Raw genomic sequence first — 24,485 nt, 5'->3', positions numbered from 1 at the left:
GTCACCCTCGATGAATAATGGATAGGATTGTTGTCTGGCAAGTACAAATAATGGAAGACAGAGCTGAAAGAGGTGAAGAGGAGACAAAAGGTGAGAGAAGAGGTGAGAATAAATGAGAGGAAAGGTGAGGAAGGTGAGTGGCAATGAGGAAGAGGAACAAAAAACTTATCTCAGCCAAAGTAATATTTGGCTGAGATAGTAAGAAATATTCATCATTTTAAAAGAACAAGACATGTATTATCTGAATGAACATGATCCTAAACGTGATCCAAGGAATTCTAAGTAGGATGGAAATCAATTTTTTCAGAATCCATAAATACTCTTTTTACTCTGACACTTGACTCCCAGTCTGAGAATCATTGGCAGAAACAACCATAAAATTTCCATTCATTTAAGAAATATAAATCTACAGACTGTCATCTACAGGTGAGAGAAGCTGGTTTGTGACCAGAAAGTTGCTGGTTTGAATTTAAGGACTGAGTGAGACTTTGTTATTTTCTGAAAGTGAACGATTAAAGCTGCAGTAATAGAATTTTTTGGGCCAGTGGGGGACAGAAGAACTCCACGGCATCCTGAAAAACACAGACTAACATGTTATCGCTTTATAAAGTTGTTATGGGTGAAGTGTTGGCAAATGGTTGCCTATTTACACATCCAGCAGACACAGAACGACATTAGCATTCAGTGGAGTCATGTTTGTTTCCACCTGATCAATGTCCAATATTCCCTCTCCTTTTAGCTCTGTTTTTGGTCTCCACCAACTCCTGAGAAAGATATCTGGCTCTTTAGCTGCTAGATGTTCCACTTTCTTCACAAACTGGTCAATAATATTGCCCAGCTGTTTGTTTTGAAAGAAAATAAGCAGCTAGAGAGCTAAAGAGGCTAAAAAGCTAAGTAGACTTAAAGGAAACTGCAGGTATACTACGTGAGCCCGATCACATTACACAAAGTAATTTTATCCACTATTAAAATATTATTAATGGAGCTTTACTGCTTTTCTTTTCCTTAACAAGGATTGTCAACATAATACTGAGCAAGGCATTGAACTTCCAACACAGCTGCTTTGTGACCAGCGGCAGAAGACGGAGGTTGTACAGAGATTCTCCAAGATGCAAAGGTATAAAAATGTAGGAAAGTGTAAACAAAGTGCAAAAAACAATAAGGATTAGTTTGACTCACGTGGTCTGGTCGTTGGTGAACTCCAGCTCTCCTCGGGCGTCCTCGTAGTCATCTCCAGCCTTGGCGCTGCCTGACTCGGTGTGGTACGGCAGGATGACAGTGCCACGGGCACCTGAGTTGCGCACCACCGTCACCTCCATGGTGCCCACACTCTCACTCACCCGCACCATGCGCTCGCTGAACGTGAAGATGCCAGCGTGGTCGTCATCCAGGATGGTCACCGTGGCAACCAGGGGCTCAACCAAGCGACCTTTGGGGGCGGCACCCACTTCATCGCTCTCGAACATCCCTTCTGCATCGCCAACACGCAGATTCAGCAGGCGCACAAAGAAGTGCTCATCCTCTTCGAATATGTCGTCGTCGATTATACCGACCTGGAGGCGCACAGAGAGAGAGAGACAGAAGGTCATTATCTTTAGGCATGAATGATCAGAAGTAGAAAACTGTACTTTCTGACACTTGATCAATTGCAATAATACAGGATGAGGCGTCCTGATATACAAAAATAACAAAGAAGATGGAGGAAAAGGCCCAGACGCGTAGCGGGAGTGAGTCCAGTACTTTCTATATAGAATGTATTATTGTTCTTATAATGGCAAAAAGAGGAGCTGTGTTTACATTTTTGAAGACTGTAGTCAGTTTAACCCATGGTAACGTGTTTCATCAGTGAGAGTTAGCCTAACTTTTACCAAGCGGCCACTGTAGCAAGTAAAATTGATGATATATACAGTACACAACTTATTATGCAGAATCCTTTTAGTCAAGAAACGGAGCAATAGAGATGGAATTTTTATTTTTTTCTTTCTTCTTTTTCAAGCTACCAGAAAAAATATCCCAGATTTGTGGGGTTATTATGTGAACTGCAGTTTCATTTTCTGTTCTGAATTTAAAGTGAATCGACCCTGGTCTGGATGCTTGAGTGCAGTGTTTGTGTGTTTGGGCGGCTGTGCTGAATATTGAGAGCAGGCAGGGCTGAGAGCCAGTCGGCACATAAACAGAGGCTCCAGTTACAATAGTCGTCTGTGAGATTGTTATCATCCGATCATGCCACCGCGCATTAGCTGACAGGTGGGCGCTCCAAAATCAGATTAGGTTGGCATTGTAATCCAATGAGCCAGAGCACATCCCGCCATGTGTTCAGACTTCAACATATTCTGGATTGGATTCCAGCCACAGTGCAACATGAAGAAATGAATGATGATAAACATTCCTGATAAATGTTTCAACAATCAAGCCACTAAGGTGAGGATGAAAGTCAAACATTAAACCTGCAATGACTGATTTTTTTGGCCACTTAGGGGCAGCGGAAACAAGTTGTGAACACAATGTTGACACTTTTTAAGTTGATATGGCGAACTTGTTAACAAACAGTTGCTTATTTACACATCCCGCAGTTATGGAGCAACATGATCATTCATTTGGAGATATGTTGTGTCCACCTGCTGAATGTAATATATAATGTAAATAAGTAATATTCCCTCTCTTTTTGCTCTGTTTTTGGCCTCTACCAGCTTCCTGAGGGAAATATCTGGCTCTTTAGCTGCTAAATGCTCCACTGTGTTCACCAGCTGGTCTCTAACTGTGTCTGTCTGCTGTTTGCTGCTGAGCAGGTAGAGTACTGTTGGTTTTTAGAGCTTTTTCTCTAAAAACAGCTGCCTGCTGCGACCGAAAACGACGCTATGACGCGGTGAGAGTGAACCAGAACAGTATAGTTGTGAGCCGGACAACGAATGAGCTGAAACTCACTATAAAGCTCTGTGAAGCTGAGGGGAGCTGCAGATTCAGGCGATGATTCTCTGTAGGTTCATCACTACGAGCGACTCCTTTCACTTTGTCACATTGTCATTTCATACATTGTTGTTAGAAAAATATTGATTGTAGCCACTTTAAAGAGTAACTAAACACCCTGTGAAAATCTTGTCTTTGCTGACTTCCAGTGGTTTAAATGGTAAATGGCAACATTTATATAGCGCTTTTATATCCAAAGCGCTTTACAAGGTTTTTGCTGCTCATTCACGTACACACTCACACACCGATAGCCAGCAAGCTACCACGCAGGGTGCTGGCCGACCATCGGAGGAATTTGGGGTTCGGTGTCTTGCCCAAGGACACTTCGACATGTGGACAGTGCCACAGCTGCCCGTTTATCTTCTCACCTTACTGCATCGATGTACAGGAGTACTCCCGGACACTGTGACATGTGCCTTATGTTAACTTACTCTTTAACCCGAATTGATGATTAGAGCTGAAATGATTAGTTGATTATCAATTAGATGATCAAAAGCGTCAAACTAAAACTACTGAAATATGAGCATTTGTTGCTTTTTCTCTGTTTTTAGTTTTGTGCATCTCTGAATATCTTTGAGTCTCGGACAAGACGTCACCTTGGAGTGCATGTGATCAGATTTTTAAAAAACTATTTTCTGAAATTTCATAGATTAATTGATTAATTGAATCCATATCAGTTAACATAAACATTCAGCTAGTTGTATGTTTTACAGACAAAAATGAGAAACAAGAAATAAATCAATGTATATTTGTAGAGTGATATACTGTATCAGGTGCTGCTGTCTCTGGACCACTTTTGTCATTTTGAATTGTTACTGCGTTAGTCTCCAATACATCTGCAAAGCTTTCATAATGAATTCCTATTCAGCACAGGAGGCTTTGTTTGTATAAATAACAGACAACAGTAACTCTGCATCATTCTCTATTAGAGAGCAGGTTTTTAAAAAAAATAATGGACTGTCATTACATGCACTCAGGGATTCAGTTAGACTTGTTGGTCAAGCTTTAGTTCTTTATCATATACAGCCGAACTATTAATGTGGATAAAAAGGCAAATTAAACAAAAAGTTTTGATTTGAGATCTGAAAAACGTTAATGTTTATATCAATATGATTAATATATAATACATATATGATATCATAACTACTCTGAACAGTGAACTAAGAAAGACTGAAATAGTTTGATGATCAGTGCAATAGGCATTCACACAAATGTACAATCTGTATGCTGTATGCTCCTGATTATCGTTTGCATTGGTATTTTTAGATTTAATAATTGGCAGCACTATTTCATCACTGTGTTGCAAATTAGATTCATTCTGTAACTCAAATGAATGATTGTCTCCTTTTTTTGATGTAACAATTATGACTCTTGGCTACAACAAAGAGTGCTGACGCAGAGGCCTTTGATTGGTTCTCTTTTTGTTTAATCAGTGGAGATTACAGCCTGTGAAGACTGTGGTGACGGTCACACGGTGGAACTGATACAGCAGTGAAAGTGGAGTTCTGGCAGACGAGTGAGACTTTCAAGTTTAATTGGTTTCCGTGCTGCTCATTTCTGGCACAGTGATCGAAGTCCACTGGTATGCTGTTGAAATGGATGACACTGACCTTTGTAATGTACTCATTCAGCGCAGTCACTCATAGAAGATGGGCCAATTTATACTGTCTGTTTTTTTAATGTCCCGCCCTCCCCATGCTTCTTTTATGTGACTCTTCAGGCTGCACTCTCCTCTCATCCAGGCCTCACACTTCTTTTGAGCTTTCACCATACTTTGAATCTGAGGAGAGATTACCCGGCTTACCTCGTCTTTCCCTTGTGCAGTCAGCCTATATGCTTTAAATTCACACAGCATAGTGCGCTTTAAAAAATAATATTCTAGGTTCCTGTCTTTCAGTAAAAAAAAAAATCTTTACTATGTTGTTTGATCTCAAGTTTATATTGCAGAGAAGAAAGTTTGGGAACATCTGTAATCGAAGACAGTGAACTTTGAAGCAGCTCACTTGGACTGATCATCGAACTTCCTACTTCCTATCTTTTCAGATTCGACACAAAATGATATGTTACCGCAATCGTGCTGAATCATTTGAAGTACTAGATGTTTTTTTAATAGGATTCCTTTATTAATTATTATTTGAAAATAATTACATTAATTGCTTCTTGTTTGAAGTATTTAAAAACCAAATGAATCTGTGTCCAAATGGAAAGTGCACTGATGAAGGCTAAACACCCTCTTGGTGATCTAACAAGCAAAGCAGATTGACGACAGTTATTCTTGACTTGTAAAACATCTCCACTTCCATTTCATTCATTTTATTCTATTCTCTATATCATTCTTTTGTATTCCATTAGTTTGAAATAATTTCCATTGTCTGTGCTCTCCTCCTTTCAGCAGCTGTTCCCAAGCAGCAGTTCATGGCTGTTATTAATATTTACATGTATTAAACAGGTAGAGTAGCTAGAAGAGTAATCACCAATTCAAAACTTCAAATGTAGAAACAGTGATTACATAAGATTACTAACTAGAGCTACAGTAGCTATTAGTAGCTGCAGCAAAAGTAGATGCAGTGGAGGAGTAGCAGCAGTAGTAGTATTAGGAGTATTTATACTGGTGGAACACATAGCTCTAATAGTGTTAGCTGCAGTGGCCAGTTCAGTATCAGTTAATCAGTCAGTTAAACATTTTTATGCAGGTTAAACAAGTCCAAAGGGTGATAGACTAACAGGGCTGTAGAAATATGAATACAAAAAAATGATGTTTGAACATCATAAAACAAACAATGCAAAAGCCAGTCTGAAAAAGTACCTTTTTTCCCCCATTATTTTATACATATAGTAAGTTTTAGGAAATTGTTTAGATGTTTACACTTCCAGATCCCCTCAGAGTGAAAAGCTGCCTTTCTGTCCTTCATTGCAGAACAACTAAAAGGTTTGTGTCTCTCTCGTTGTAGCAGCTAACGTACTAGCAGCAGAAATTAGTAGTAGTTTGTCTAGTAGAAGCAGTATCTTTCTGTCCTCACCTTGAATCTCTGGTCTCTCTTTAGCCTTTCTCTGTCTCTCCTGCCGGGACTCTCATCATTTATCTCATCATCCTTCTCCCCCCTCCTTCCACTCGCTCTGATCTCCTCAGATATCTTTTCAGATTTTACAGCCACACTGCAGGTTATTCAGAAGCCTGCAGATGATTATGCAGCTCCATGAAGTAAAACTCGTGTCAGCTCAGAGCTCCTCCTGCACCAGATTTGGTTATGGCAAAGTAGAAGCTGGTAACTTATTGTGTGTAAACACAGCTAAAGCAGGCGTCTGTGTTTGAATTCAACGTCAGAGGCCGGTACATTTATATTCAGTGTATCAGCTTCTATTTCCAATCTTTCAACAAAGACAACTTTGAGCTCAGAGCTCTGGGGATGAACTGACAGATCTCCTGTTTCATAATGTATATGATGGTCTACTTATACAATTTCCCCACAGGGATCATGAAAGTTTCACATCATCTCCAAAAAACTGGAATTAATCTTTTAATAGCGTGATTCTCTAACTCTCAAACTCAACTCAAACCGGACATTATGAAGTCATCCTGGACCAGGTCTTGTCTTTTAGGTGGCTTGTGGTGCAGTTTGCTGTTTCTTTCTCCATTCCCATCGTGTCTAAATCTCTCCTCTCTCCTCCTGCTCAGCTCCTTCTCGTCTTCACTCACCTTAATCTCTTTGCGAGTCTCTCCAGGTTTGAATACCAGTGTTCCTTCACTGTACTCATAATCCGAGCCAGCGTTGGCTGAACCGTCCTCTGTCCTGTAGTCCACATAGAAGGTGTTCTCTCCCAGACCCCCTAAACAGCAGAAATAAAACAAATTAACACTGGGCATACCAGATATTATCATTTTTATTTAAATTGATCTAACATAAAATCCTTGCAAATGAAATGACTTGGCATGAACCATTTTGTGTCATTAAAATAAGCTGTAATGTCCACAATTCTTTTTAAGTTATATGAAGAGATTGTTCTACATGGAGAACATTATAAAACCCAGTCAGATTTTTACATCCTGCTCTGATCTAAAGTAAAAGTGTTTTTTTTCCATTATCATAGGAAAGTTATTGCTGGAAGTTTCCTTTGTTACAGACTGGAGTTAAACTCTGTAGAGCAGATTAGACCTGAATAAGGCTTTACTTTTAATGTCCAGCAAAATACAAATAAAGTAGCAATGTCCATCACTGTTGTGAAATAGTGAAATTGTGTTAATCCAGTGGTGGAAAGTACATTTACTCAAGTAAAAAAATGTTTAGCTACTTGTGTACTTAAATTAAGTATTTCCATTTACTGCACTACATTTTATAGGGAAGCTTTGTACTTTTTACTCCACTAAATTTATTTAGTTACTCTTTTATTCAAAATGTATGATCATCTTATAAAATATGATGCCTTATACATGTATAATACCTTGTTATAGATATAGGTATAGAACAGTATTTTTACACTGTGGTATTTCTACTTTTACTTAAAGGGGAAGTGCGCCAATTTTACACATCAAAGTCCAAAGTATAGGTCTTGGGGAGTTCAACTGCATATGTGAAAAAAGTACTTCAAAGCCCTTTCATGTCTCCAGAGGGAGCTGTGAGAAGTCTGATAAATAGCCTCAAATGATGTCACTTGAGTCAGCATCGGTTGGAGCTGAAGACTACAAGTTTGAAAATGAAAGAAAATCTGGGTGTGAGGCCGGTAGCCTGAGGCTACATTAGTCGCTACTAGCATAACACACCTGCATCTCCGACTGAACTGCCAGTCGTCGAGTTGCATTGTGGGTAATGTAGGCACCAGGTTTTGACAAGGAAGAGCAATGTGTGGAATAAAAAAGATCTCTGGTTCTGCTGCATCAATTTTGATATCTTTTAAAACAAAACTGTCCATCGTAAGTCCGACAATGTTCTAGAAGTGTGATGCTAAATCAGTGGACTCCTCTTTTAAGTAAAGGATCTGAGCACTTCTTTTACTACCACTGTTTTAATCCAGTAATTAAAGAGCAGGCCAGTGTGTAAAAATAAGTCACCGCACTGCAGTTATGGCTTGTTGCTTGAAAAATGTAAATGTCACTCAGAGAATAAAACTTGAACAGATCAAAGTAAGATAAAAAGTACTTCAAAGCCCTTTCATGTCTCCAGAGGAGCTGTGAGAAGTCTGATAAATAGCCTCAAATGATGTCACTTGAGTCAGCATCGGTTGGAGCTGAAGACTACAAGTTTGAAAATGAAAGAAAATCTGGGTGTGAGGCCGGTAGCCTGAGGCTACATTAGTCGCTACTAGCATAACACACCTGCATCTCCGACTGAACTGCCAGTCGTCGAGTTGCATTGTGGGTAATGTAGGCACCAGGTTTTGACAAGGAAGAGCAATGTGTGGAATAAAAAAGATCTCTGGTTCTGCTGCATCAATTTTGATATCTTTTAAAACAAAACTGTCCATCGTAAGTCCGACAATGTTCTAGAAGTGTGATGCTAAATCAGTGGACTCCTCTTTTAAGTAAAGGATCTGAGCACTTCTTTTACTACCACTGTTTTAATCCAGTAATTAAAGAGCAGGCCAGTGTGTAAAAATAAGTCACCGCACTGCAGTTATGGCTTGTTGCTTGAAAAATGTAAATGTCACTCAGAGAATAAAACTTGAACAGATCAAAGTAAGATACAATTTTTAGTTCAAATGCAAGAATTAATTTGAAGAAAATAAAGATTCTATACTTTATTATCACACCAGTCTTAGCCTCTTCTCACTTATTCATGTGAACTCAATATTAGCTTTATGACTTATTGATTTCACTACCTTTGCAGACCACAGCCAGTGTCAGAACGCCGCAGTTCTCCATGCACTGACTGTGAGAGCTTTCAAATGAGATGCGGCTGCATATCCCCTGGTCTTCTTCTTCTGGTGCTTCCTCGTCGCTTACAGCTGTACGGCGAGCGTTATCGGCTGCGTGCTTCTTCAGGACGTTACCAGCTCCGATCATCATGCGAGTCGCCTTCAAAGACAGGACGAGGGGTTAAAAGAAAGTGTACAGAACCTATTTTCCTTCTCATTTGTCATCATTTTCAAGAAATAGACAGGAATTTCATAAATGTAATGTGTCACATTTGGAGTTTTAATCTATATGAAAAAAACAAGTGTTACAATTGTTGTTTAACTGTCATTAATGCTCATAAACCATTTGTAGTCCTGTTTCAACAGGAGTTGATTCTGAAAAGAGTTGCAGAAACAGAAATACATCAATTCAGTCCCAGAAGTCCTTGAACTGCTTTATGTCCTTTGTAGGTCTGGACAACCTTGTGTGTTCAGTTCAGGGACTGCGTGTGAATAATGTGTGTGTGTGTGTGTGTTACCTGTATGCGGTAGAAGGCTCTGCTCTTCTGTTGATGCAGCAGTGCGTAGTAGTTGGCCAGCTCCACCAGCTGGTCCAGCTCTTTGTCGGGATATTTCTGCTTGAGCTCCTTTAGGATACGAATCACCTGAAGGAGAGACGAGAGGACACACTCAAGATGAAAATATCTACACACACTGGCAGCATACATGGCTGTTCATCCAAACACCGATTGTAGAAGCGTTCAGATTCTTGTCGCTTTCAGACTCTGTAGCTAGGAGGAAGATTGGAAGACTATATTCTGCAGCTTTCAGCTCAACAACAGAATCATTGCCTCACTTCCACTTCAAAAGCTCATTAGCTAATAACTTCTAATCCTTTTCATGCTTTAACTTCTGTTGATCAATGGCTTGGTTTCATCTGCGGGTTGAACAAAAATTCTGTAACTTTATTAGCTGTTAAAAACATTTCCACACCGTTTAGATGCAGAGTGCCTGCAAGTTTTAACAACTTTTAAAAAAGATTTTAGTGCCAACTGTTAAAAAGAAAGAAAATTTCATCCCTTAAAGTTTAAAAAATGAAATTAACTGTTGACCTACCTGAAGATAATCAATATGACAGTTGAGATGATTCAGAAAACATAAACACCACTGGTGTGTCTGGGACATTTTGAGTTATGCTGGACTGACAAAAAGGGTGGGAGTTATGAATGTTACTCTGATGTAGGAAAAGACCAAACACACCATGAGGGAAGGAAGTGCAATACAGAAAGTATGCTTACGTAGAAACTGTGATAAAAATGTGCAAAAACAGAAAACCTCTTAATAGCATTCCTGTGGATGGGACACACGAGACTCTGGCAAAACAAGCAGGGTCAGGGACGCAAGGTGCTGTGTTGGCCAATCAAATACATGCAAGCGCACATTCCTGTTGAATTACTTTGTAACATGACTGCTGTATTTCTACTGTTTCGCCTGCTTCGTGATCGTCATGACGAAATATAAAACAGTTGCCGCTGTGACTTGTAAATAATTGTAAATTGTAAAATCCATAACAGGTCATTTTTGGATGTTTTTTCTCTGTCTATGCTCTTTGTTAGCTACTCGAAAACAAAATGAAACCAAACTGAAAGAGTCCTTTTGGTTTCAGGCCATCTTATGAACATCAATTCTGTTTTTGCATCACCTTTTCTGTTTATTTCCCATAATTAGGCTACACAATTACTCAAATTAACATGTAGCCTATAATCGTTTACAGACCAAAACATTTAGACTTTTCCAGTGATGAGGATTTGAACTTGTGCACCTGACACACTCATACACACACACACATTTTCCAGAACAGTTCTCTCACACAAACTTAATCAATTTCTCTCTGTCTCTCACCTCTTTGCGGCTCTCGTCCAGCTCCTTGCTGCTCTCCATATTGACCATTGCGCTGTTGGAGTTGGGCAGGTTGCCCCTGGCTCCCGTTGCCATGGCCCCCGCTGCTGCACCGATGTTATTGGCCGCAGCGCCTGCTGTGCCGTCCTGAGTTCCGCCCCCACAGTTCTCAGCGGGGACCATGGCGCCCCCTTGTGGTGGGAACTTTCCGTCTATGATCATCTCCATGCCGCCCTTGTTGGGTGTCAAGTCTCCCTCGGTCTCCACGACGATGCCGTGGCGCTTGTCGGCACGATAACGCTTGCCCATGTACTTGTAGAAGAGCAGGCGGCGGTCAGCGATCCAAGCCAGGATGACACACACTGGGAAGTACAGCAGCGTCACCAGGGCCTCCCACACCTGAAACACACACATACAGATTCTCCTAATTATCTTTGTTTAGCAAGTTGTCAGGTGTTTGATTAAAGGTCATTAAAAACATCACTTCCTCCCTTTGGGCACACAGTTCCTGAAACTGGGCGCAGGAAGCCTACAATTGTAGGTGCAAACTCGGTGTAATGAACACATAGGTGTAATTCTGGTGCTATGTGGCACAGGCTGAGAAAGAGGATGGAGCATTGTGAAGACGTTATTAGTTGTATCAGCAGGTGGTGTAAGGGGAAGCTTAAATAACAGCCAATCACATCAGCTCAACTCCTTTAGTCTGTGGTGGCCAGTGCTATCCTGTATGCTGTTGCATGCTGGGGCAGCAGGCTGAGGGTAGCGGACGCTAACAGGCTCAACAAACTGATCCGTAAGGCCAGTGACATTGTGGGGGTGGAACTGGACTCTCTGTGGGTGGTGTCAGAGAGGAGGATGCTGGCCAAACTACACGCCATCTTCGACAGTGTCTCCACCCGCTCCATGATGTGCTGGTCAAACAAAGGAGCACCTTCAGCGGAAGACTCATCCCCCCAAAATGCACCACAGAGCGCCACAGGAAGTCATTCCTGCCTGTGGCCATCAAACTCTTCAACTCCTCCGTCATGATTCTGATTTAAACACAGTTTAAGGGGCTGGAGGAGAGTCCAGGCCGACTTCTCTGAGGAGAAGACTGTTGCCAGATAGAAATACAGAGCAACTGCAGTTAGGCTATAACTACACTCATTTGTAGTGTGATCCAAAGTGTATTTTGTTTATTACAGTCTGTTTCCAATTTCTTTTTCAAAAGGTAGTTTCAATCACAGAGATGCATATCTCAAAACCCGTACAAAGAAAAACCAAAACATTTGGCCAAACCAACCATTTAATTGATTAAAGCAGAGGCAAGACTGAGCGCTCGACATTTCAATATACAGTAGATGTATTTTTAAAGATCTTCGCTTGGAAATTTATCCCACAACAGGCACTTACATGAGCAACACATGACAGAGACATAACAACAACCAACATGTCTCCCTCCCATCTTCACCCCAACCTCCATCCATATGAGAGACATTTAATAAATAGACACAAATTTAAAATATGAGTCTGATAGTATTTCAATTTCAAGTTTCTGACATGAGTGCTTCATGCCAAAACAAGAGCCATTATTGCACCTGATCTGCATAATCTCAGTTGTATCACTTCACCCACTTTTATGTAAGAGGGTTTATTTGGGACCGAATTACCAAAAACTGACAAAAATAGCATTGTAACTGCTCCTTGTGCTCCTGCTGACTCAGTGCCAACACACACTCTCTCTAAATTTTGTCTGTCCTCTTTTCTTCTAAAACACACTGAGTCTGTCTCACCTCCACGATGCCTGGCGACATGACAGACAGGATGAGGTAGAGCCAGATGTAGGCGAAGATGCTCCAGAAGGCGGTGATGAAGAACACCCTGAGGTGTTTGATCTTGCGGGTCTCGCCGTTGGGGATCGTCCACACACAGATCCCGAGGATCACAAACATGTTGAAGGCGGCGCTGCCAACGATGGTTCCTGGTCCCAACTCACCAGCCTTGAACTCGTGACCACACACCTGGAGAGATGTAGTGTGTGCGAGGGAAGAGTATGATGACTGGTGTCCAAACAAACACTAGACAGAGAGTTACTTTTCAAAAGTAATTTGAAAAACACTGTGACAACGCGGCTTGTTTTTCCAACAGGGCAGTCATTATTGTTTAAAAATGTAATGCAAAATGATTGCTCTGCTTGCTCTGCTTTGAAAATGATTGACCAGTCTCATGTTTATCAAGCATTTTGATTTAACAACATGCTCTCTGCAGAAGATATTATAGTTAAACAGATACAGCTGAAAAGGTGTAGTAAGTATTTTGCTTTGGAATAAAGAAATGAAACATTTGATGAAGATTGAAGGAGTAACAAAGAAGAGGTGAGAGAAAAGAGGAGCAGTACTGGCGGCAACAGTGAAACCACATAAACCCCTGTTATAAAAAGAGACGCTGGAGTGTGTGTGTGTGTGTGTGTGTGTGTGTGTACCTCTATAACAGACAGCAGTATCTCCGGAGCACTGGAGCCCAGAGCCATGAGTGTCAGATTGGACACTGTTTCGTTCCAGATTCGAACAGTCGCCACTGATGTTTCGCCATTAGGCATTGTGATGGTCACCTCCTTCTCCTGTTGGCCCAAACACACACACACACACACACACACACACACACACACACACACGCAGACAAACATTGTGTTGACTGACTGTACATTAATTCCCTGCACACCCCCACAGGTGTTTCCAGTTATTTCGGCTGATTAGACTGACAGGTTGAAGGCGGGCCAAACAATGCAGGGATGTACGTCAGATCCCCAGATTCACTGAACTAGTTAGAATGATAAAGGTGTAATTTGTCCCACTCTACAGTCTGTATACACCCACACAGACCTGGTCTAATCATCCAGAACAAGTTAAATCACTTGTGTGGGTGTACCATAGGATCAAGTGAGTCCCCAACAGTGTTGTAAGTTATTAGAACATTTGTTATATAAGTTTAATGGTTTATATTTTGAAAACCCTCACTTAATGTACCCTACACACAGGTACATGTCATACTTTAAAGCACGTGTGGGTCTGACCCCAAGCTACATACTGGAAATGTTGACCCCATATGAGCCAGCTCGCAGCCTTAGATCCTCAGGTGGGGCCCTTCTGGCCGTTCCAAAGTCGAGGCTTAAATCTAAAGGTGACCGTGCTTTTGCCATCAGGGCCCCTCGGCTTTGGAACGACCTGCCTGAGGAGATAAGGCTCGCAGAATCAGTGACTTCTTTTAAATCACTTAAAACTCATCTTTATAGACTTGCTTCATTTTATTCATCTCTTTATTGCTTTTATTGTTTCCATTTGTTTTTATTTACATTGTCATATTTTGCATTGTTTTTATCTTGTCTTAATTTTGTCTTGCTTTTTTTGGCATTTCTGTTTGGCTTTCTGATGTTAAACTGCCTTCTGGGTATCCTGTTTCTGCTATGCCTTGTCTGTCAAAGCACTTTGTCAACTCTGTTTTTAAAGGTGCTGTATAAATAAAGTTATTAATATACTTGTTGTAGTTGTAATAGTAATAATGACCTGCTGTATTTAAGTAATATTTATGTAAACTGTATTTGGATTCTCATTAATTGTTACTTTTGCAACATACACTCTTGTGCCCGTATAACATATTACACCATTTAATGAAATTACTGTTGTGTCTTCAAGGCCTTCCCTTGTATCGTGTAGCAGCGATAGCCACCAAAAAAAAAAAAAGAGCACTAAAATGAAGCAGGTAAACTAACAGGAAATCTGAGCCCTGCCCCCACAGTTTGACTGACAGGTGATCTCTGGGAAAACCACTGCAGAAACAACACATCTGAGTAGTGAGCAACAAATATAACAACAAAGAAAACTGTGAGACGCTTGAAGATTAGCCGCCACTTTAAATCTTAACCTGGTATTTAATGCTGAAATACTACTTTAATAACTTTTTTATTAAGAATTATTCGATTAAGAAGATAAGGGTTCAGTATCTTCCTAAAAAGGACACTGTGATGAGTTGCGGTGGGATCAAACCTGTGACTTTCTAATCACAGACAGTCTCTCTAAGCAGTCTGCTGTCCATGTTTATCCACACAAAGACAGATTTCTCCCTCTGTCTCTGCTGTATTCATCACTATATGCAGTTTATTCACTGATCGACTGATCGACTGTATTCACTGTATGTCTCGTCAAAACACACACACACACACACACACACACACACACTCACACACACAGACACACACAGACACACACATAAAGGACAAACCAACCCTCTTCCTAAGGAGGTGTCGTTGTGGCTGCCACAGTGATGGATTGTGGGATACACAGTAGGAGATTAATTTACATTGATCTTGAAAAGGATGGATGAATGCCCTCTTTCCTCCATTAACACTTTAATTTCTCTTTATTCATCCCTCCTTTGCCTATGCATCTAGTGAGCGTTAGCAGTCCGATCCTGCTTTCAAACCAGCATGATTCCTGTATTTCACCAGAGGCTGATTAATACTATCAGAATTATTTGATCTCGAGAGCTTCACACCCACCTCTACTCAGTGTCATATAATAGGCTATGCAGACTCGCAATGGATTTTCGTTTTTTACGCATCAACGTACAATTATACTTTATATACTCAGATGGCTCCCACTTGATACAAGATGTCAATTAAGGTATCAAATTATTTTTTAAATGCATTCATTTTAACTATCATTATTGCTTACAACAGTCTTTGCCCCTCATACTTTACATTACTCACTAAGACGCTCTGGCAAGGTCCTCTTTATGGTGCCCTTTGTCTCTAAGGAAATTGGTAAAAAAAGCTTTTATGTTTAGGACTTCTTCCGATTGGAAAATGTACCTGAACATGTTCGTTCTCTGTCTTCGTCTGGCTTACTTAAAAATGTTTTATTCTCTTCTCAAAAAAAAAAAACGGCATGTCATTTCAGTAATGCTATCACTGGCTGTTCTGTTTATTGTCTTATTTTTTGTTTTGTATTGTTTTGTTCTTGTGAGTTTTTGTTTTGGGACCCCCTTGAAAACGAGATGATACATCTCAAGGGGTTTACCTTGATATAATGCATTTGACATCAGTAACGACTGATGTGTTAAACTATCTTATTAAACCTACACTGTTCTCATAATGATGAAAGGAGTAGACAAAAAATTTTGCGACTGACCATAAAGAACATGTTCCTGATTTTTTTGTGCATTTAGTGAGTCTATTTTCCTTTGTCCTTCCTCTCTTCTTCCTATCCTTTTTTCTCCCTCCAGCTGACCTTCATGTCTCCTCGTCCTCCCGTCTCATATTGAACATCAGCCTCCATTCAAACCTCATAGGACCCTTCCTCTCTTTTTCTACAGTGCTTATGACTGCATAACCCCAACACCTGAACCATTACAGACCGCCTGGGACAACACACACACACACACACACATACAGCTGTATCACTGTGATACATCTCACCAACTTCCACCAACTATACTACATACTGACAGTGACGGACTACACCTGCTGTGTGGTCCAAATCGATGCACTTCATGACTATTATCCTCTCGGGTAAACACACAGCTCTGTCTCTCTTATGAGTCACCTTGAGATGCTTTCATACTAATACTTTCAGTAAATATTGTGTTGATGGCTGGTGCTTCCTGAAAATATAAGCAAAACTGTTCTTTCTTTATTGGATTTCTGCATTGTTGTCTCTATTCAGAAGGTACTGCACAATAGAGACAATAGAAAGACACGACAGTATTATGAAACTCTTTATGGGCGCTATGCTTCCTTTAGTTCTGGCAGCACTGCATTTTCCCCTTGAAGAAGAAGTGCTCATACAACTAGAGATGTGTGTGTATGTACCGGATATGTTCATGGGTATTGTTTTTACGCTTATTTAATAATCACTTTTTTCAGATTTGCATCTTTTAAAAGTTATTTGAATTTAAATTTGCCACACAACACATTCACTCGTTCTCACCTGTGACGTGATGACCTCTATGGACGCCATGAAGCGGTCGGCGATGATGGACACTCCCAGGAACATGTACATGAGTGACACAAAGTAGACCACAGCTCTGGCCACCTGGTCGCCGAGCCCGGGCCGGTTGGGCTCCCAGACGGGCAGCAGGATGCCGGGCCTGCACACCGGCACTTCCTCACACTTCTCTTTTTTGGTTAACACGGTGCTGTTATCATAAGACATGGAAGGTGGGAAGGAGGAGGGGAACATGGAGGGCGAGACCGCTGGCAGGCCGGGGTCGCTGCTGGGCTCGCTACGCTGGGACTCCGGCTGGCAGGGAGGCAGTGGGAGGAGGAAGAGGAAGAGGAGTAGGAGGAAGGGGCGGGAGAGGTGAAGAGAGACATGGTGGCGTGTGGTACACACGAGAAGAGCGAGGAAAGGGTGAGGCAGAGGAGGATGGGATTAGGCTGAGGAAGAGGGAGGGGGAGGCGCTGGGTCGAGCTAAGGGTAGTGCGACTAGCTCACCTAAAGGGGGGGGAGAGAATGAAAAATAAAGAGCAAATTAGTTTGTAACACACCTATCCTAATCCTAACTGCACATAACACGTAACAGTTTTCTCTTTCATGGTGAATACAGCTTGTTCCTCAAAGAGCGTTTTGTTTGGTTAGACTTTGAAAAGACCTGTGAAGGTGTGCTCGACTGAACACAAAGCAAACTCTAGATGACGATAATTGAGGCCACATGAGTGGAAAATGGTTCAACCTGAGCAAAAACGTTGCGTGCATCCTGAAGCTGTTTGAGTCCTTTTCATGAACATACCGAGACCAGAAGAAATAGAAACTGAAGTTAGTCTTATTCAAAGCTGTCACAAAAATACACACACTCAGAGGCACACATGCAGTCGATGTGTACTACAGCTAACATCTGTATAATTGGTATATTGGCTGTGGCAAATATGGACTATAAACATTTCACAGAACCTACAGAGTACCAGAAACAGAAACTCAACATCTTCCTTTTAGGAGGTGCAGTGCAGCAACATCGCAGCACTGGACACTTGGGGCCCTACAGCAGCTACCACAGAGGACAATGTCCTCATAATCTACATTTTTTTCTAGGAGTTTTTCGTGACCTGAAGAACGTAGTCTTCCTGAACTCCTGACGTCACCTCGGTATTTATAAAATCGTGGTTATGGTAGGGTCGTGGTTTCAGATACAGTTTAAGACCTTCCAGCTATGCTTTTAAAAAGATGCATTTGAAAAAATATTACCCCATAAATTAAACTGCCACAGTATGTCTACTAGTTTGTTGTCATTGGAACCAAAGCTAAGCATCCGACTATTTTTTTGCTTTTCAATGTCATGAAGCGGTCTGTTTTTACCAGAAAGAGTCCGGACTCATTTCTATCGACATAACCTCCATTCACATGACGTTTTCACTGCTCATATGAAAGAAGAAAATCTCCACCGGTCCTTGAATATTAAGCAAGAACTCAAGAGGGTGCATTCAAACATTCAACATTAACACACACAAAGGAATTCTGGGAAAAAAAGCTGAAAACCGTGATTCATAGCAGATGATTCAGCGGAGACCCTGGATAACTCTATTCATGGTAGTGAGTCACCAGTACACAGAAAATTACAAAAGAGGGGGTGAAGAAGAAAAGCAGACGAGAGCAGGAGGTTACGAGAAAGAGATGAAGAGCAAGAAGGAAAAGAGAAGAGGAAAAAGGAAGGAGAGAAATTTGATGAGGAAGAGAGAAGAGATGCTGGAACTGGAAAAGTGAAAGGTGAATAAACAACAAAGAGGGCTAGACGGTAGAAAGAAGAAAAGAGAGAATTAGGAATAAAGGTATTAGGTGTGACTGCTTTATTGGTTTCTTCTAGTTCAGGCTAGTGTGTATATAACAGTCTTTTATGTAGCATTTTCTTTAATCCAGGACAATTTTCTCTTACAAGAGGCAATAAAAGAAACATTTACCTTCAACTTGGGAAAGGAAGAGGGAAATTTAGATGGAAGAAAAATAGAACATGGGGGAAGAGATGAAGAAAAAGAAAAGAGTGGGAGAGGGAACCCTGGAATGAGGGTGAGAACAAGGGAGAAAGACGAGATGGAAAGGAAGAGAGGGGGGAGACATGTTTGAAGGAAACAGAGGCAGAAACATGGGAGAGCCAGAAAAAGGCAGTAAGAGACAGAGAAGAAGAAAGGAAAAGAAAGAAAGACAGAAAGAAGAAGAGAGCGTCAGAGATAGAAAAAAGAAACACGGAGAGGAGGAAGTGACGAGTCACCAAGATGGCCTCCAGTAAAAACAGGTTGACATCAGGTTTATGTTTGTTTGTTTGTTTGTGTCGTTCTGTGTGTGTTTATTTGAGTGATGCAAACCCACCGCTGTTCGGCAAATGTCACTCTCTCCCTGGAGACTTGCCTAACTCTAACCTTAATCTTAACCTAAACCTAATCTTACCCTAAACTTAAACCAAGTTTTCACCCTAAAATGTAATCATTTACGTTGTGATGTGACTGTGTAAACAGATTTATGTCCCCAAAACACGAGTAATACACACTCACACACACACATGCACGCACACACATACTGACACAAGCTGACTGATGTTGTACATGTGTGTTTATAGTACTACTACTATACTATTTTGTTTTGGGATACGTTTTTTGTCTTTTCTGGCTCCCTGTCTTGTGTATCTCTACAATACCATTAGTGTGTGTGTGTGTGTGTGTGTGTGTGTGTGTGAGTAACGCATCTGCCAGCTGGTGAGATTTAAACCTCAGTGTGAAACCAAAGGATGGACAGATGGACTGAACCCTGTTATGTGCATTGGCACTTAATCTTCTACCGCTCTTCCTCTCGCTTCATCTCTCTCTCCATCCGTCTATTAGTGAGGAGGAAAACACCTGCCAACACCTTCTGTTTTAAAACGCTACACACCTCAGCTAATCTCAGCTGATCATATCAAAAAACCAAATCATTCTGTTGCCTTTTCTTTCTTAACTTCTAATCACTCTGTTTCTGTACATCCTTCTCTTCTCTGTCATAATAATTCAGTTTCTGTACATGACATGAAGAAGATATCACTAAAAAATACATTTTTAAAAAGACCATCCATAATTGTTTTGTACGTTTTGGTCTAAACTTCATCATTCAGGTGTTTTTAATCTTTTACCTGTGGGTCTTTTGATGCGTGAGATAAGTGTTTCCCTTCAGTATCATTGGAGAGAGACACTTTGGAGAGAGACACTTTGATGTAAATTTCATTTTTAGCTTCTTATAGATTATGTCACATCATGTGTCACCTCCTGAATAATTTGTGCTAAAGGATTGAAGAAATGCCTCAAAGCTTCATGTTTCAGTTGTCATTTGAAGAGTTTGGTTCGTATGAAGATAAACAAGATATCTGAACTTCATTACTGTTTAATAATGCTGCTGATTACCTTTAACAGTAACCTGTAAGAAGCGTTGCCTTCCTGCCAGTAATCATTATGTGAGATCATATTCTTACAGTTTGCATAAGACAGACAGTTGGCTCATGAAAAACACAAATCTTGTAAACACAGCCTTTAGGGGGGATTCAGAAATAACCACACGGTGTTTCTTTTCATGCCAGGATCATGTTTAAGTAGATTTACACTCCAGGACTTTGCTTGACACACCAGCAAAAGAAGTGTAGAGTTAGTGAAGCTGTAATGAACTGATGGCTTCCTGCTGCTGTATTATGAAAACAAGTCCCATTTCCACAATAAACCAAGGTCAGACTTTTCAAATGTTGAATGTCTCCTTTGATAAAACCACTACACAAATATTTTGACACAGCAAGTTAGATATTTCGATTCTGTGTGGCTTTGGTTTGGATTTGTGTAACTAGACAACATGTTTATTCTCCCTATTTGCTTCTCTGTATCTGCCGTGGCCTGAACACAACAGGACACTAAAGGGCTGCAGAACAGTTCTGCCAACAGACACAACAGGAATGAAATGAGAATCATGTCGTCAGGATGAAATGTGCAACACATCGTCCGTCCAAAAAGGTCTGTTTTTTTCTCAAAAAGCATCAGATGAGTAGCTCCGGGCTCCTGTCGTCCTATTGGACCGTCTCATATTAGACTTATTGGTTCTAATGAAATGATAAAATGAAACTTATTTAATAGTATTTAATAGTACATACAGTATATTCAAACATAAACATATATAAACAACAGCAAGGGTCATAGTGTCACAGTGCGTGCGCACGCATGCACACACACACACACACACACACACACACACACACACACACACAGTCTCTCTCCTCATCCTTCTTCCCTCTGTCATCACTTTTGTCAATTTTGAGACCAATCTTCATCGATAGAAGGCTGAAGGCGATGGTGTTCACCTACTCATCACCGTACACTCTCTCTCTCTCTCTCTCTCTCTCTCTCTCTCTCTCTCTCACACACACACACACACACACACACACACACACACACACACACACACACACACACACAGAGTCTCTCCTCATCCTTCTTCCCTCTGTCATCACTTTTGTCAATTTTGAGACCAATCTTCATCGAAAGAAGGCTGAAGGCGATGGTGTTCGCCTACTCATCGCCGTACTCTCTCTCTCTCTCTCTCTCTCTCTCTCTCTCTGTCACACACACACACACACACACACACACACACACAAACACTGAAAAACAATTTGCTTGTTCACTTAAAAAAGTTAAGATAGTGATTGTAGCTGCTGCAGCTGCCTGTTTATTTCTACTGATGACATAAATCTTGAAAAATAGTCTCACAAATACAGTTTCATTTAAAAAAAAAGATTTCCTAAAACAGGTAGTTTCAAGCAAACGTTACTGAACAGGAATAAATAGTGTGCTAGTTGGGGACTATTTTCAGCTGCACACTTGTGAGTATTTGGGGCAGCAGGACGGTGTGTGTGGGATTGAGTCAAAATAAACTACAGTGTGTGTGTCACCCAGTGCAACAGTGTGGCTCATGTGTTTCTAATAGTTTTTGGACAACAATGGAGCTCCGTGGTACGGAGGACACATATGTTCAACTCCCACTGCTCTACATCAGAAAAAAGTAAGCACCATAACACTGGTTCTGTTGGATATCTGTGCTTGGTTAAAGGTTAACATGGTTAGACTAAAACCCCAGCTTCTTAAATCTGAATCGTAATAATGCAGAGACCATTTTTAAAGAAGCAAAATTTAAAAAGTAAGAATGAAAATTAAAAATGACCAACTGAAGCTCAAAAGGCGTTTTACAGAGTCGGCTAACAGAACATACTGTGGAAAGCAGTGGTGGAATATAACTAAGTACTGTGCTTAAGTACAAATTTGATGTACTTGTACTTTACTTGAGTCTTTTCTTTTCATGCCACTTTCTACTCCTACTCCAACATCTCAGAAGGAAATATTAAAATATTGTCGGTTACTAGTTACTTTAGAGATTAAGATTTTTGCACACAAAACATATGAACAGTTTATAAAACATGATGTTTTCTTAATTTGAGTACAGCTGTCCGATTAGTTCATTAATCGATTAGTCCATTGATAGAAAATTAATTGGCAACTATTTTGATAATCCTTTAAGTCATTTTTCACGTAAAAACATTTCATGGTTCCAGCAAATGTGAGGATTTGCTGCTTTTCCTTTTAATTATTTTAATTTCAAAGTTTGGACTGTTGGTTGGACAAAACAAGCATTGTGAAGCACTGGGTCAACCAAACAATCAATCGATTAATGGAGAAAACGATCAGATGAATCCAGAATGAAAATAATAATTAGCTGCAGTCCGATATATTTCTGCCAATAGATCCTCCTAAATGTTACACACTGGTCCTTTAAGTACATTTTCCTGATTATACTTACATACTTTTACTCAAGTAACATTTTCAATGCAGGACTTTTACTTGCAACAGAGTATTTTTACGGTGTGGTAGTTTTACTTTTGCTTAAGTAAGAATCTGAAGACTTCCGCCACCACTGGTAGAAAGTTAGTTATTTAAGCTGTAACAGTTAAGTGAGTTCGGGTGACTGAGAGGAAATATGCAGGTCCTCCTTCAAGGAATATGCAAAAAAATGTGCTGTATGCCTTTAAACGTTAAGACACTTATCACTTATCTTTCAGCATTAACAACAGCAACAGATAATGTTTTTCTTTCATTTAACCTTTTATAAACCTTGACAACCTCATAAATTAGCTTTTAATTATTAAAATTATTAATTAATAAGAGCACTGAGTGTGTTTTGTGTGTAAACTGATGCCATTAGTTACACGTAGGTGTTATATTGATTTAATTTCATCTCCTCGCTGACACTCTCTCCTGTTTAGCGATCCGTTTGAGCTTCTTGCTTAATTTCTCTTGTTGCTACAAAGAGTCTCAATCGAGCCGGGAGCACCTCCAAATTGAAAGGGATACAAAGTGAAGATGAGCTGAAATGAGAGTGAAGGCTAATGGACTCCACTGTGATTCTCACATTCACCAGCAGAATTGTATTACCTTTCGTTTCTTTTGATTAACTCACGTTGACTGCAGCTGCATTTACTCCCTTTAAAAAATGTAATTTTAAAGTGGTTATTAATTTACCTGATGTGTTGGCAGAGACATATGATGGTTTAAAACATGCATAGAAGGAGTGAAAGGGTTTGACGTGGAAATGAAAGGAGTGGTGGAAGGGGTAAAGTAGGGATGGGAGGTGCAGAGGGAGTGATGGAGGGATAAAAGGAGTCATAGAGGGGTAGAAGGAAGAATAAAAAGACGATAGGAGATCATCTTTTTATTCTTCCTTCTACCCCTCCCATCCCTCAGGAGTTATAGAGGGGTAAAAGAAGTGATGGGAGGGGTAAAATGAGTCATGGAGGCATAGAAGTAGGGATGAAATGAGTCATGGAGAGGGCAGTTGGACTGATGGAAAGGAAAGGTAGAAGGTGGGAGAAAAGGAGGGCTAGGAGGAATGGGAGGATACAAGGATTGATGGAGAGAAAGGAATAATGGTTGAGGGATAAAAGGAGGGATACAAAGGGCAGAAGGAGTGATGGAGGGCTAGGAGGAGGAATAAAATGAGGGCTGATGGAGGGGTAATGCGCGGGGTAATAAGTAATAAATAAGAGGAGGGATCGGTGTGGCGGAAGGGAGGCACAGTGAGGAGAGGATGGAAAGGAGGGATGCAGGAACGATGTGGACCGCGGTCCTAAACGTGTTTATAGTCATCATTCAGAGTATAGGCGCAGTGTGTTGCCATGGCGACCAGGGCCGAGGTTTGGTGCAATCGATCACCAAGGGTGTGTGTTGGGGTGGGAGAGTGAGGGAGAGCCTTCATTCATCACCAGGGGCAGACTGAGCTGTGGGACAAACCCACTAATCTCTCCCTACTAAGGACACACACACACACACACACACACACACACACACACACACACACACACACACACACTTCCTGGAGAGTGAAACCAGTGCAGCAGTGAGGCTGAGGGCACATCAAGCCCTCTCAGCAGAAAACTGCCACACACACTCACACAAACTTGTCTTTCACACATTCTGCTGCTTTGTCATTATGGAAACCCTTTAAAGGGTCAGTTCACCCCAAAAAATTGACCAGCAACGTTTATTTCCTGAAGCACAGTGACTCTGCATAATCCACTATACATATATATATATATATATATATATATATATATATATATATATATATATATGTGTGTGTGTGTGTATATTTATATCGGCACAATTTATTCCTGGAAAGTACGTAGTTTCAAAGAAAACTGAGGGAACGCTTTATTTTAAAGGTCCTTAATGTACTAATAGTTTCCCAGGAAGTTTCCTGGAAAGAACTGAT

General features: G+C 40.7%; 1 protein-coding gene and 1 long non-coding RNA gene across 9 annotated transcripts in view; one reads left to right on the top strand and one right to left on the bottom strand.

Annotated features, from left to right (window-relative positions):
• Nucleotides 1–24,485, bottom strand: part of slc8a2b (solute carrier family 8 member 2b) — a 165,196-nt gene that overhangs the window by 32,866 nt on the left and 107,845 nt on the right. For all 8 annotated transcript variants that reach the window (XM_044202644.1, XM_044202643.1, XM_044202646.1 and 5 more), the window contains 8 exons: nucleotides 16,659–17,165; nucleotides 13,157–13,294; nucleotides 12,468–12,695; nucleotides 10,699–11,094; nucleotides 9,336–9,461; nucleotides 8,782–8,977; nucleotides 6,665–6,795; nucleotides 1,180–1,553 (listed from right to left, as the gene is read on the bottom strand). In XM_044202644.1, coding sequence (XP_044058579.1) covers nucleotides 1,180–1,553; nucleotides 6,665–6,795; nucleotides 8,782–8,977; nucleotides 9,336–9,461; nucleotides 10,699–11,094; nucleotides 12,468–12,695; nucleotides 13,157–13,294; nucleotides 16,659–16,910 — 1,841 coding nt within the window. In that variant the 5' untranslated portion in view covers nucleotides 16,911–17,165. The remainder of the gene's footprint in view (nucleotides 1–1,179; nucleotides 1,554–6,664; nucleotides 6,796–8,781; nucleotides 8,978–9,335; nucleotides 9,462–10,698; nucleotides 11,095–12,467; nucleotides 12,696–13,156; nucleotides 13,295–16,658; nucleotides 17,166–24,485) is intronic.
• Nucleotides 20,313–21,735, top strand: LOC122879026. The gene is made up of 3 exons (XR_006378616.1): nucleotides 20,313–20,404; nucleotides 20,580–20,683; nucleotides 21,651–21,735. It is a non-coding gene; the product is annotated as an uncharacterized LOC122879026 (long non-coding RNA).

The sequence above is a fragment of the Siniperca chuatsi genome, linkage group LG7 (genome assembly GCF_020085105.1).
Source record: "Siniperca chuatsi isolate FFG_IHB_CAS linkage group LG7, ASM2008510v1, whole genome shotgun sequence".
Lineage (NCBI taxonomy): Eukaryota > Metazoa > Chordata > Actinopteri > Centrarchiformes > Sinipercidae > Siniperca > Siniperca chuatsi.
This window is presented reverse-complemented; position numbering and strand designations above follow the sequence as displayed.